Source organism: Mobula hypostoma, chromosome 26, assembly GCF_963921235.1.
Source record: "Mobula hypostoma chromosome 26, sMobHyp1.1, whole genome shotgun sequence".
In the NCBI taxonomy this organism is placed as follows: Eukaryota; Metazoa; Chordata; class Chondrichthyes; order Myliobatiformes; family Myliobatidae; genus Mobula; species Mobula hypostoma.
Genome location: NC_086122.1, coordinates 33,091,039 through 33,106,356, shown reverse-complemented (window position 1 = coordinate 33,106,356; position 15,318 = coordinate 33,091,039). Strand labels below are relative to the sequence as shown.

Below are 15,318 nucleotides of genomic sequence, written 5' to 3'. Positions count from 1 at the left end.
TTTCTTGCAGGCATTCAAAGTTCAAAGTATATTTATTATCAAAATATGTACACAGAACACAACTCTGAGATTTGTCTTTCTGCAGGCAGCCACAAAACAAAAGAAACACCATGGAACCTGTCCAAGAAAACATCAAACACCCAACGTCTGAAAGAAGAACAAATCATGCAAAAGGCAAAAAGTGAGCAAACACCATGCAGAAGATCAGATATCAAAGCAGAACTCCAGTGGCATTCCGTTTCACAGCAAGTACAAAAAAACACAATAGAATCAATGAAACGCTTTACACAAACAACGACGGATAAACAGCCAATGAGCAAAAGGCAGCAAATTGTGCAAATAGAAAAAGAAAAACAAAACAATAACAACAGATAAGTAACATTGAGAACATGGGTGGATTGACCTAGTAGATGCTAAGAAAGTGAAGCTTCATGGGTAACTATAAGTTATATCACAGAAGGAAGCCATTCAGCCCATTGTTTCCGTGATAGCAAGTACAGGGTTACGCAGCCTGATCCCAGTTTCCAGCACTTTGTCAGCAGTCCTTCACATTATTGCTCTTCAAACACACATCTATCAGTGAGATGAAGAGTTCTGCCTCTATCATCATTGCAGGGGTATCTCCACACCCATGTCACCTTTCCCCCTCAAAACCCTCCAATTCTTCTGCCAATTGCTTTCAATCTACAGTACTGTATAACAGTCTTTATAGGTAGGGTGCCTAAGACAGTACTGCAGTAATTTTATGTATTACACTGTACTGCTGCAAATTTAGTGACATATGTGAGTGAGTGATGATAAACCTGATTCTGATATGGGTCTCTACTGTAGACTGAGAATGGGAAGGAGGCAGGGAGAGGGGGATCATGGTTGGGAAAAGGGGAAGGGAGAGGAGAGGGAGCAGGAAACACCAGAGGGACATGCTGTAATGATCAATAAACCAATTGTTTGGAATCAAATGACCTTGCCTGCTGTCTCAGGGCTGGGTGTGTCTGCACCCCACACCAACCCCTCCGCCCTGTCACTCCTTCTCTGCCACCTGCCCCACACCCCTCCCGCAGCAACCCACCCTCGCCACTTCCAATATCCTATGCTCCTGCCAGGTTTACAAACTCGCTCTCTGGTCCACGTTGACAAATACAGTACTGTGCAAAGGTCTTAGATGTTCTAGCTATATATATGTACCTAAGAATTTTGCAGTACTATATACCCCCTGAATGTTTTACATAAATGCTAAGAGAAAATGGTCCTTCCTATATACCTTATCTGGGCTCCACATAACTTTATAAAGAACAGTTACGTTTCTCCCCAGTCTCCTTTATATTGAAGCAAACAACCCCTAACTAGTCTCACAGCTAAAGCTTTCCCATCTCAGCAACATTCTGTTAAATCTCCCTTGCATCCTTTCCAGTGCAATCTCATTTTTCTATCATGTGGGGACTGGAACTCTGCATAGCCCTCAGACTGTGGTCTCACCAGGTGTACACGCAGTTTAAATACAACCATCATGCTCTTCAATTGTATGCACTGCCTAACTGGAGAAAGCACCCATATACCTTTTTAATCAATTGACTTCCCTGTCCTCTATCTGTAGTGATCTGTGAACCTCTAACTACTCTTAAGTGAACTCCATTTTTGGCAATTTTGGGAATACAGGTCTATCATTCATTGAAAGTAGAGTCACAGGTAGATAGGGTCATAAAGAAAGCTTTTGGCACATTAGTCTTCATAAATCAAAGTACTGAGTATAGGAGATGGGGTGTTATGTTGAAGATGTATGAGACGTTGGTATGGCCTAATTTGGAGTATTGTGTGCAGTTTTAGTCACCTACCTCCAGGAAAGAGTACAGAGAAAATTTACAAGGATACAAGAGGTACTGAAGATGCTGGATATCTCATGCAATACACATAATGTGCTGGAGGAGTTGAGAAGGTCAGGCAGCATCTTTGGATGGCAATAACAGTCAACATTTTGGGCCGATACCCTTTGATGCTACCTGACCTGCTGAGCTCTTCCTGCATATTGTGTAAATTTACAAGGATGTTTCTGGAACTGAAAAACCTGAGTTATAAGGAAAGATTGAATAGGTTAGAACTCTATTCCCCAGAACGTTGAAGGTTGAGGGGAAATTTGATAGAGGTATACTAGATTATGAGGAGTATAGATAAGGTAAATGCAAGCTTGCTTTTTCCACTGAGGTGGGGTAAGACTACAACTAAAGGTCATGGGTTAAAGGTGAAATATTAAAGGGAAATAGGGGAAAGTTCTTCACTCAGAGGGTAGTGAGAGTGCGGAATGAGTTGCCAGTGCAAGTGGTGGATGCAATTTCAATCTTAATGCTTGAGAGAAGTTTGGATAAGTACATGGATGGGAGGGGTATGGTCTGGATTCAAGTTGATGGAACTAGGCAAATTAAATAGTCTGACATGGACTAGATGGGCTGAAGGGTCTGCTTTTATGCTGTAGTTGTCTATGACTCTATGAATCTAATTCCTCCCCAAACCAAGACAGACCATTTTTATCTCCCTTCAGTCTATAACTTTCCACATGGCTTTAACTATTTCCCTTTAGAATGTTCTGCAGCTGCTCAGTAATATCCTGGGCTCTCAGATCAGGGAAGCAACATGCATTGTTAAATCATGCCTATAGAATTCCCAATAACTATTGCTTTCTTCAAATCTTCTCTCCCTCTCTCTGTGCAGCTAAGTCCCCACGGGGTTTTGGTCTTGACCCTGGCTGATCTCCCAGCATGAACCTTCTCCCCAGGTAATATTCTGTTTAGTAGGCCAGATGCCCTGAGCTACCAATCTGCCAGTCCTTCTCTGCCACATTCTGAGTTTTGAGGAAGGGAAGCGTTTCCTGAAACCTTCAGTACATGAAACACTTATTTATATAGATGGGCCACAGTGACGTCAGCTGTTGCTCACGCTCCTTATCTTATGACACTTCCTGCAGTTGTTTGTCAAGGACACGGAATGCATCGTGAACTTCCCACTTGAATGCAAGCTATTCTGTTATGCCTTTATTAATTAAATTAAATTATTCATTAGTAAACATTGTTTAAAAGAAAAGATCGCTCAATGTTCCTTTTCTTGTGCTGGTCTCAAGCTCCTGTGATGTCATACCTTATTTATTTTAACTGTTAAAAAAAATCTTCACTCTTTCCTCTCACTTCTCCCTCTTTGGACACTCTACTTATCCAAAAACAAATAACTTAGACTTCCCTGTTCACCAAAATCCTGAGTTTAATGCTCTCTAGATAAAGAAGGGACTCAGAGCATTCTTCTTCTTTTGGGGTTGTATGGCAGTCGGCAAATAGCTTTAAGGCACACTCCCAGCATCTGTTGAACTGGAATGACAGTCAGGATATCTAAATCCTACGCTTTTATATTTGTAGCAAATTCTATTTTAAAATCACCTGCATTCTGAAGGAACTGCTCTATATATTTAAAGTAATAATCCTGTGATCCTTTCTGAAAACTACTGTTAATGTTAAATTGTATTTTATTCTGTGATAACTTTAAAATCAACCATTCCCTCTCTTGATTATACCTCGGACACCTCACCAGTGCATGCTCAAACGTTTCTTGCTGATTACAATACTCACACCTCCCATTATTGTGTTTCTTCATTAAAAAATATGTACTATTTAACCCTGTGTGCCCAAAGCTCAATCTTAATATTATCACCTCCTCCCTCCTGCATTCTCAACCATATAACCATATAACAATTACAGCACAGAAACAGGCCATCTCGGCCCTTCTAGTCCGTGCCGAACTCTTACCCTATCCTATTCCCACCGACCTGCACTCAGCCCATAACCCTCCATACCTTTCCTGTCCATATACCTATCCAATTTAACTTTAAATGACAACATCGAACCTGCCTCAACCACTTCTGCTGGAAGCTCGTTCCACACAGCTACCACTCTGAGTAAAGAAGTTCCCCCTCATGTTACCCCTAAATTTTTGTCCTCTAATTCTCAACCCATGTCCTCTTGTTTGAATCTTCCCCACTCTCAATGGAAAAAGTCTAAACACGTCAACTCTATCAATCCCCCTCATAATCTTAAACACCTCTATCAAGTCTCCCCTCAACCTTCTATGCTCCAAAGAATAAAGACCTAACTGGTTCAACCTTGTTCACTTCTTTCAGGATATTATAAAGATGTCTTCCTGCTCTCTCTTCATCCCTTTGTTTTCTCTACATACTTTTGAATTCACTTTTATTAATGTTTTTCATTTCTTCTTTCCTGTAATTTATTTGAATGCCCACTTCGGCTCGTCGAGTTGCCTCTGACTCGGAGCATTCGCATACGCCTCCTTCATTTGTACTAACAAAAATTCTAAGGATCTGAAGTTGCCCCTCCTGACAATAATTACTCTGTAACAAGTTTTAGAAAGCTGGCTAACTAATTGTAGAACTGGCTTTGCAGTCCTAACGTTTTTTCTGTCATTCATGCTTGGGGGGGGGGTTTCTTCTGTTTCATGGATGTCTGTGAAGAGTGAGAATTTCAGGTTGTATACTGTGACATTCTCTGATATTCGTGGATGTCTGTGAAGAGTAAGAATTTCGGTTGTATACTGTTACATTCTCTGATATTCGTGGATGTCTGTGAAGAGTAAGAATTTCAGGTTGTATACCGTATACATTCTCTGATATTAAGTGGAACAATTGAGTCATTCAGTTTGTTTACACTGACTAGCGCAGAGATAAAAGGCTAAATTCAAAGTTAAGTTGAATAATAAATGCTAACCGCAAAACCTAATTAAATTTTAAGAAGTTATCAGCCCTAAAGGGCCCCATCCACCAATGAGTATACACATGTTAAAGTTTCAACAGCACACAATTCCATTGATCTGGACTTCCTAGGAAGGAATTCCCAGTGTAGAGGTGTGGTCAGCAATGCCAGAGCAATTAAATTGAGAATGCCAGAAGCGGAGAAGAGCAGGGGTGGATGATTGCAGAACTGCATGCACTATAGTGATAGAAAAACAAAGAGGCAAGGAGGAACAGGAACCTATTTTAAAATATTTGATGTAATAGTTAATCAAAGGCTAGCTTTGACCAACAAGCACAAAGGAAGAGTTGGGCCATGTTATGGAGATGAGAATAAACTCCCCACAGACTTAGTTTGCAGCCAGCTGTGACATAAATGTTTGAGCTGATGGCCAATATTCAGAGTTTCTGGCATGATTGAACACAGTCAATGAAGAGTCAATCTTCTGATTTTAATTAGAGTAATTGCTCACTCCTTCACAATTGAATGTGGAATAGTTTAGAAACAATAGCAACACCAAGACTGATGATTATAAGATAAAGTGGGATTTCATCGACAGCTGAAAAGAAACCAATGCTGGTTTAGTCCTGACGAAGGGTCTCGGCCTGAAACGTCGACTGCACCTCTTCCTAGAGATGCTGCCTGGCCTGCTGCGTTCACCAGCAACTTTGATGTGTGTTGCTGGTTTAGTAGATAACATTGTAGTTGAGAAATAGGAAGGGAATAGGGGGATGCCAAAGGTGACAATGTGGCAACTAAAACAAACATTTAAACAAGACTAGATGAGTATGATTAACTTAATAAAAATTAAAACAAATTATTACATGACTTCAGGGTGGAAAACATACCTAACTTTACACATGAGCACCACTGAACCAAATCAATGTATCTAACATAATGTGCCAATTCAGAGTACTAACAATTGAACTTTTGACTACCGCATGTTAATAAAGATATCAAAAGCACATTTCACTTAAGATTAATACTCACGGGTTGGAATAGCTTTTCTTGGCTTCAGCCAGATCATTGCATTTCACCACGTGGATACAAAACTCACTTTTGCCCTCATTATAATGGAGTGAGAAAGTGATATTGCCCCTCACATCCACACTTCCAACATCATTGTTGCTGTACAGACTCATCATACTGCCACTAAGCTGCAGGATAGAGCACACAGCACCAATTAGTGATTCTTGCCATTGTGTCAGTACCAGAAAGATCAACGCAGTCTGCTGGTTGTCAGGAGTGTGGCAATATGCACTCCAACTTCCTGGATCAATGCAGCTCCCACACACTTAAGCGCTCTCAGATTAGAGTCAAGACAAAGCAGCCTGCCTGATTGACACCCCGTGCACCACCCCGAAACATGGACTGTTTATCCCACTCCCATCAGGGAGGAGGCTTCGTAGCATCCACACCCAGATCACCAGACTCAAAAGCAGTTACTTTCCCCAGGCAATGAGGCTGATCAACACCTCCACTCACTAACCCACCCCACCACCTCTACTTCATCATTTGCTGTCAGTCACCTTATGTACAGACTAGCGTCACTTTATGGACACACGATTCAATTCAAGAAGTTTGTCATTCAACCATACATGAATGTTCATGAATACCGCCAAATGAAACAGCTTTACTCCGGGGCCAAGGGGCAAAACACAGTCCCAATAGTCACACACAGCACAAAGTACAAATGGTATCACAATCATGTAATTAGTAATAGAGTCCAAAACTCGCACCATTGAACAGTAGGAGACAACACCAACCCCAGCCTAGATGCCACACCACAATTCCCCCGGTGGAGGCTTATACAGTATAAGCTATCTTATGTATTTATATTTATTGTTTATTATTATTATTATTATTGTTCTCTTCATCTTTTATGCTGCTTATGATGCATCAGATCTGGAGTTACAATTATTTCCTTCTCCTTTACACTTGTGTACTGGAAATGACGTTAAACAGTCTTGAATCTTGAATGTGTGTGTGAGCACAATTACTGTGATCTAGCAAATTTTAAGATCTTTGTTGATTTCAAGTTAGGTCACTGTATCTAATGTCATACAAAAAAAATGCTGAGTGATTCATCTATGCTAGGGGTTTCTAACTTGAAGTACACAGACCTCAGTTAATGGTAGGTGTCCATTAAAAGTTTGGGAACCCTTGATCTATTGCTTTATTTATTTATTCATTTATTTTTAGGGGAATTAGTGAATAAATAATTCTGAGTGTTGCAGGCAAGATTGGCGCTCATTATCTCTCCCTCATTGCCCTTGAGGAAAGAGTTCCATGATTTAGACCTATAAGCAGTGAAGGGACTGTAAAATGTTTTCAAGTCAGGACGATCAGTATTGATGAGGTTAGAATGGGTGTGGTGAGCTGAAAAGGCAGTTTCACTTCTGTGGGAGTCTGTGACTCGATATGCAAGTGGTGATATCCCTGTGACCATGTTGTTCTGACTTCCTCCCACAGTCCAAAGACATCCCATTTGGTAGCTTAATTGGTCATTGTAAATTGTCCCGTGATTAGGCTCGGGTAAAATCAGGGGATGGCTGCGCGGTGTGGCTCGAAGGGCCGGAAGGGTCTAATCTGCGCTGTATCTCAATAAGTAAACAAATTTCTATGCGGCTGAAGCCATTGTCTCTGTTGGTAGAGGTTGTGATTTTTGGGCCATGCTGGGGAGTAACATGGAAAGTAACTGAAGGGGATTTTCTCGTTGGCGCACAGTGCAGACGCCGTGTGATGACTGTGCAGAGAATTAGTGTCCTATCAAGCAGGTTGCTTTGTCCTGAACCTGGTCTGAGTGGGTTTGAGTGTGTGGAAACTGCACTGATCCCAAAAGGTGGAATGTATACCATCACATTCCTGGTTAGTGTCCTGTACGTGGAGAGAAGGCTTTAGATGCCACTGATCGATGGTACCCAGGTCCTAACCTGGTCTTGCAGCCACATTTGAATTGAATTATAGTCAGTGGCAATTCCCGAATGCTGATGATCCAGACTTATGATGGTGATCGCATTGAATGCCAACATTAGGTGGTTGGACCAAAGGATTCCAAATACATTTGTTCTCAAAGCAGCACAAAAAGAACCACTCAAAATAAAGAACACAATAATGATAAAAAAAAAACCAAAATAAGTACATGAACTTAAGATTGCTTATATACTCTGAGGTTCCTCCTCCAGCGGGCAGCCAATGAAACAACAAAAGCACGATGGAACCCGTTGAAGAAAACATCAAACACCCAACGGCTGAAAAAAAAAGAGCAAATAGCACAAATGGCAAACTGTGAGCAAATAACACATAGAATATCAAACTAGGAGAGCGTCAATGATCAAATCAACGAGTGCCAATGAGTGTTTCTGAAATGGATTAACTGTTACAAAATTTATTACTGCTTGGGGTTGAAGATAATAGGTGCCACTGATCACAATTAGAAGTGAAGGAAACACGTTTGGTTTGGACCAAGTCTAGATGAGCAGAATCAGGGGTAAATGAGGAAATTGGTCAAGGCCTGGCAGGGGTTTGCCTGGAATTTGGAGATTTGAGGAATGGGGAGTGGAAGTGGTCATGGGTTAAGGGTGACAGGTCATCAGGAGGTCGTGGGACTGGGGTACAGCCATAGTGTGGGTAGAGGACTAGGGCAAACTGCTCAGACAAACTGAAAATGATAGAAAATCTATCTAGGCATAAAAGATGATTTGTGAAGGGAAGTAGAGGCATTGTGTGGCTCTCAATGGCTCAGTATCCATCTGTTAGAGTCCTTTAAAGCTGTTTCCTTTAAATTTACATCATTTGCTCATTCACCCTGCTTGAAGTGAGGCCAACAGAAGATGAGAAAACAGGGGCTGTTCCAGAGATTCACACAGCATTAGCAAGGGAGGCCAAGACACCGAGCAATCACATAATCTCTTTCACCATTTTCAAGCTTTCTCATGCAACACACACAAAATGCTGGCGGAGCTCAGCAGGTCAGGCAGCATCTATGGAAATAAATAAACAGTTGAGGTTTCGGGCCAAGACCTTTCTTCAGGACCGGAAAGGAATGGGGAAGACACCAGAATAAAAAGGTGGGGGGAAAGCGAAGGAGGATAGTTAGAAGGTGATAGGTGGGTAGGAAAGGTAAAGGGCTGGAGAGGAAGGAATCTGCTCTTTTGAGTACATGCCCAGTCTGAGAGCTTTGCTAATATTATGTTCTAAGTGACATCTGCAACAAAGCTTCAGAATCACCTGACTGAGAGGGATTGGAACGTACAATGTGACCAGATGGACTTCATTTCAAGAACAGCTGCACTGATAAATTTTGGCCTTCAGACACATGACCAATTATCGATCCAACTTGGGAGTTTGCGAAGATTTGGTACGTCACCAAAAGCACTCAAAAATTTGCACAGATGTACTGGGGAGGCCATTCTAACTGACCAGTATGGGGAGGTGGGGGCACTGCACAGTATCAAAGTAAGCTTCGGAGAGTTGTAAACTCAGTCAGCTCCATCGTGAGCATGAGCCTCTGTAGTATCCAGGACATCTACAAGGAACAATGCCTCAAAAAGGCAGCATCCATCATTAAGCACCCCCATTATCTAGAACATACCCTCTTCTCACTGCTACCATCAGGGAGGAGGTACAGGAGCCTGAAGGCACACACTGAACAATGCAGGAACAGCTTCTTCCCCTCTGCCAGCAGATTTCTGAATGGACATTGAACCCATGAACACTACCTCACTATTTTTTAAAATTTCTATTTTTGGACTACTTATTTTAATTATATATATATATATATATTACAGTAATTTACAATTTTTTCTCTATTATTATGTACTGCTGGTGCAAAGTTGACAAATTTCATGGCATATGCCAGTGATATTAAACCTGATTCTGATTCTGAACTGATTCCTTTCATGAGGCTTAGACAAAACATTCATCACTGCTGAGAAGGTATCTCATTAGTACATCTCTAGGGGATTTAGGAATGGGTAATGAGTGCTTGCCTTGCCAACAATATCCATGTACTATAAATAAATACAAACATTTATAAATCTCATGTGCCAGATATGGAAACGCTAAACGCGCCATTGTACCTCAGAAAAATGTTTAAATAATCATATGGAATGAAGCTAAAAGGTGAAGAGAAGCAGCAAAAATATGCAATTTTCTTCTCAAATTTTTGGATATTGACAATCCTGTCTGAATTGCAATATTCTGGCGCGTTACAGATCCTCATACACACCTGAGTCAATGAAACCCAGGGCATCTGCAGGAGCCAAGCACCTGTTCTCTATCTGCTTTGTATTCTGTGTTGCCAGTTCATTATGCTAACGAGACACATGAGTGGGGCGTGGTAAAAGCAAAGGGAATAAGTTATGTATTCATGCTTTGTTCTGCGTGCAGTTTGCAGGTGGGGACTGACGGACATCGTATCTTTTGTTGACTGCTCAATTACGCTTAACTTACACTTGGCTTAAGCTTCATTGCGAATAAAGGATCGAATACCTAACTTCGACTTTTGGAACAATCGTTACTGGAGCTGAGGGCGAGTCATGCAAGTATAACAAATCCGTGGGGGTCACCAGCAGCGGCAAGTTGGTTTTGTTAGAATTGGCCGTGACAGCATCTATTTGCACCATCATCATCATAGCTTGTCACAGCAGACAGTCAGCCACTCTAGTGTTGTTTGGTTGATGTTGAGCAGGTCAGTGTCAGGTGAGAGTGGGCAGTTGCGCAGAACGTGTTCAATGTTCTGCACCCTTTCACCATACTCACAGGATTTGCTGGTCTTTAAACCCCACTTCACTATATTGTCTCCTGTCCTACAAACTCCCGCTCTCGCTCTGTTGAGAGTGCCCCACTTCCGTCTGTCAAACAGTGCCCCGTCTGGTAACATTTCTGTGGGGTCTGGCGCTGTATTGTTTGGTGGGGTTCTGGCTTCTGTTTGTTGCCAGAGGTCATTCCTGTATGGCTGGGGGGATGTTCCGTGCGGTAGTTCCTCCACTGTAGCAATCCTGACATTACGCGCCAGACCAAGTGATCCAGTGGGTGGTGAAAGGATAAACCCTCAGCCCACTGGAAATCATGAAAATCTATCTGCAGATAAAGCAACACAAAAAAATGTCGGAGGAGCTCAGCAGGCCAGGCAGCATCTATGGAACAGAGGAAACAGTCGACGTTTCGGGCCGAAACCCTTCATCAGGACTGGAAAGGAAGAGGGAAGGAGTCAGACTGAGAAGGTGGGGGGCGGGGAGGGGAGGAAGAAGTACAAAGCAGCAGGTGATAGGGGAAACTGGGAGGGGGGGCTGAAGTAAAGAGCTGGAAAGTTGATTGGTGAAAGAGATACAGGGCTGGAGAAGGGGCAATCTGAAAGGAGAGGGCAGAACACCATGGAAGAAGGGGAACGGGGAGGAGGAGCAGAGGGAGGTGACGGGCAGGTAAGGAGGTAAGGTGAGAGAGGGAAATAGGAATGGGGAAAGAAGTAGACTATTAAATCTAAGTACACACATAATCAACCTGAAGTCCAGGATACTCCACCATCGATTGTCCCATGACTCCCAAGGAATTCAAAAGTGAAAATGCCCACATTTTAAAGCACATGTAGTAGAACTCACTATTTTCCAATACTCACAGCATTTGATGATAAACTGGACATCGAGCTGTTGACATCCATTTCAGGGGCCAAATTAGATGTGGAGCTGTTGATATCCACATCTTCTGCTTGCAAGTTGGCCTCTTTATTGTCCTGGGAACTAACATTATCAGCACCATCATCAACGCCAACATCATCAATTGGATCATCACTCTGCAATTGGCAAGGAAATAAGAAATCAGGGCAAGAACTGATCAGCAACCTGCATTAAGATGTCAACGCGGTTCTGATTAAAACTAATATCCAGCTTCAAATACAATCCAACAAAAGTCCGATGAACTACAATCTACAGTACTCAGTTATTAATATTGTTTTTGTGCTTCATTTAATACCTCCTTTCTCTCCTCCACCCTTTACTACCACTCTCACTTTCTTTCCTGACTCCTCTTTGTGTTGTCTCCTGTTTCTTCAGCTTTCCTTCCACTGCTCTCCCATCTTCCTCTTCTCCTTGTCACCCTCTCTCCTCCTCTTCTTCTTCTTACCCTTTTTTCTCTTTCCTTACTTTCTAATTTATCTCTCTTCAGTCTTCTCTTCCTTATCTTTGTCACCTCCTTCCACTTCACTTTTTCACCCCTTTCTCATCGCCCTTCATCGTTTTCATTCTCTACCCTCACATTCTTCCCTCCCTTTCTCTCCACATCCTCCCTTCTCTCCGTCCCTCTGCTCTGCATACCCAGTATCCAAAGTTCAAAGTAAATTTATTATCGAAGTACATATACTATATTTCACCTTAGACAGCCCTGAGATTTGGTTTCTGTCTCTATCCTGCTGTAAAGTGTCCTTAGCCGGTTCATTTTCCTCCAACCCTAATGTTCAGCATCTAGAAACGCTACTAGCTCAGAGCTTGTTCAAAGTTCAAAGTTCAACATAAAATTTATTATCAGGGTACACACATTCAACTCTGAGAGTCCCCTTCCTGTGGGTATACTCAGCAGGTCTAGAGAATAGGAACTGTAAACAGGATCAATGAAAGAGCAGGGGCACAGGAGACAACAAACGGTGCAAATGCAGATATTAATAAATAGGAATAAATAACGAGACCATAAAATAACAAGATAAAGAGTTTGTAAAGTGAGATCACTGGCTACGGGAACATCTCAGTAGATCAGTGTAGTTATCCCCGTGTGCGAGGAGCTGTGTTGAGCTCTGTACCTCCACTGCAATAACTGGCACCAAAATCTTGTTCTCAGTTCCCGACGAGTCATTGTCCACAGCAACTAGAGTATAAATAAATGTTACAAATCAGTCAACATTACCATGGGGGGGGGGTGGGGGAGGGTACACAAAGTGAGCACGACAATGCATTGTCATGGGATTGCAGAATGGGCGAGGGATTGCCAACATGTCTAAAAACCATTTCTTGGAAATTAGTTTCCCTTATGACACTTTTCAAAATTACGCAATTTAAAATTAACTTTATTGTTGCAGCTGAAATATGGTATTAAACATTTCCAAGTTGTTTAGTGGCAGGGTGGAAATATGTCTTCACCAATGGAGGTGTAAGCTGCTTCTTCCCTCTGCTAGCCTGCAGGTCACCCTTGGGCGAGGTGCAGCACCTGCTTAGCCCCCGATCAGGGTCATGTGAAGCCATGGGAGCAGGTGGTGGATGGTCGTATGAACAGCTTTTGCCTATGACAAGTCCTGGTTATGGGACCACTGACACCAGGCAGTCAATCTCCAAAGGGTGTTGATAATGGCTGGGGTCACTCATCTTGTAAAGACACTGCCCAGAAGAAGGCAATGGCAAACCACTTCTGCAGAAAAATTTGCCAAGAACAATCGTGGTCAAGACCATGATCGCCTGCATCATATGACACAGCACATGATGATGATGATTATTAGTGCAGGCCTGGAAGCTCACCCAGGCTCTTCTCGGCACAAGACACCCCTGTACCCAAATATAATTTCTATTTCAGTCAGCCCTGAGAGGACCTGGGCTACTTTTCCATGGGAATGACTATCAGTGGCCAATGATTATCACACTGCAGCACTGGATTGGGATCCTATTGGATAGGTTCCTCTCCTAATCTTTCCTTCGCCCATCACAATCCCCCCTGCTGCCCTCTCAAACACTGCAATGATCCCCGCTCCCCTTCGTCCACTCCTCAACTTCCCTCACAAGTACTTCCTGTCTCACCCCCACGTCCCACTTCCATTGGGATTCAGGCTTCAATTAACAACTCTCTCTTCCCAAACCACTCTGATTCCTCTTGACACTGACCCAGAAACCCACCAAGGTCCTAAGTGGAGGCCTCTATTTTCAAACAACTTCACCATCCCTGATTAGAAATTCCAGTGCATTAAATACGTGCAAAAATTCTTGCCAATAGATTCTTGAAAGCAAAGCTCCTTCCTCTCCAATCCATCTCTGGCCACCTACATGTTGAGGGCAGTAATCTTTTCAAACATTCACCACCCTATCTTTCCCCAGTTTGCATCAGTGCACTCTTGCATTCCTTCTTCTGAATCCCCCAAACCCAGCCTCAGTCTAGAGTGGCACACTTTAAACTGAGGACAAGGACCATCCAATTGTCACTTCATCTACGCCCCATGGGGGTTTGGGACGCCTCAAGAGTCACAAGACCTGAACCTTTCATCTACTATCATCTCTCACAAGTGCAGTCTTCTCTACTGTAAGGCCTAGAATGACAAAATTCTCCATAGAACTCAAGACCATTTTACCCCTGTCTTCCCACAATCTCCAAGAGGACCACAAACTTGTTGTAGGGTTTGGAGGCTCGCATGCCTCAGTGACCCATTGAGCTATGTTGGCCAGAAGCCAGGGCTTTATACTTTGGCTCCTGATAGGGTCATCCATGCCAAACAGGTCAAAGGGTAGAGGTCAGACTAAGGGTGGTTCACCGGTTCTCCAGATTTGGGTGTTCAGCTCAGGGATAGCAAAACTGATTGGTTAAACAAAACTATTACAGAAACAGCAAAGAAGAACCCTTTTACATTAGTACACAATGGTATGCCTGAGTCTCCACCTGGGATTTGCGTGACCGACATTAGTGAAAACCGAGCCACTGACATGATGAAGGAAGCCCTGAACATTGCCAGCGGCATAATGGGCAGTACGCTCCCAGCTCAACAAAGTTTCAGAATCCCCTCTGGAAAATAAATGCTTGCAATGGAATATTTATTTATGTAGAAACGACACATCAACCCTAAAATCTACAAAGTCAACTTTTACGTCCAAATGCCAGCCAGGATCCAACTCTGTCCTTGAGCTTTGATCAATCTCTACCCCATATTTACCTTTTGTCTCAGAGTCCTCGTTACCATCCTGCTTGATCTGAAAGGTCAAATAAAAATATTAGACAGGAAAAGAGCAAAACAGTCATTTGGGGGAACTTTAATGAACTTTGGTTAAAGATGTAAAATTAATTCACTTTCGAGATGATGACCAAAATTTATTTTCCTCTAATTTGTAAATGGTAAAGTAACAATAGAAGGAATACTTGTAACACAGTATATTCCAATGGGTGGTACTTCTTATATGACTATCATTGGAACGTATTGCAGGATCTGACAGTGAAACATTATGTGATTTAATGAGATGATCTTGTGCAATTACCTGCACAGTTATAACCTCAGGATCTATCTTCTTGAGGGGTACACACATCATAAGAGTACCACTGCAACTTGCATTAAGCAGGTGGATGCTTGACAAAGATGAAGAGAAGGGAGTGAGCACCGAGGCTCATAGGCAGGACCCTGGTGCTATTAGGGACAGAGTGGGGATTGGAGTAGTGATGAGGAAGATTGGAACACTGGAACAGCGAGTTGCTGGTCTCCGCTCTCCTTCTTGCAGGAGCGGCGTCTCTCTCTCTCTCTTGCTGGGAGAGAGAGAGAGCCTATCTGAGGTACTGAAGTGCTGGTTTGGGGACGATAGTT

General features: G+C 42.6%; 1 protein-coding gene across 2 annotated transcripts in view; it reads right to left on the bottom strand.

Moving 5' to 3' along the window:
* LOC134338237 (synaptotagmin-like protein 1) overlaps positions 1-15,318 on the bottom strand; it is a 72,681-nt gene that overhangs the window by 15,141 nt on the left and 42,222 nt on the right. For both annotated transcript variants that reach the window (XM_063033938.1, XM_063033939.1), the window contains 4 exons: positions 14,680-14,716; positions 12,574-12,638; positions 11,401-11,574; positions 5,772-5,938 (listed from right to left, as the gene is read on the bottom strand). In XM_063033938.1, coding sequence (XP_062890008.1) covers positions 5,772-5,938; positions 11,401-11,574; positions 12,574-12,638; positions 14,680-14,716 — 443 coding nt within the window. The remainder of the gene's footprint in view (positions 1-5,771; positions 5,939-11,400; positions 11,575-12,573; positions 12,639-14,679; positions 14,717-15,318) is intronic.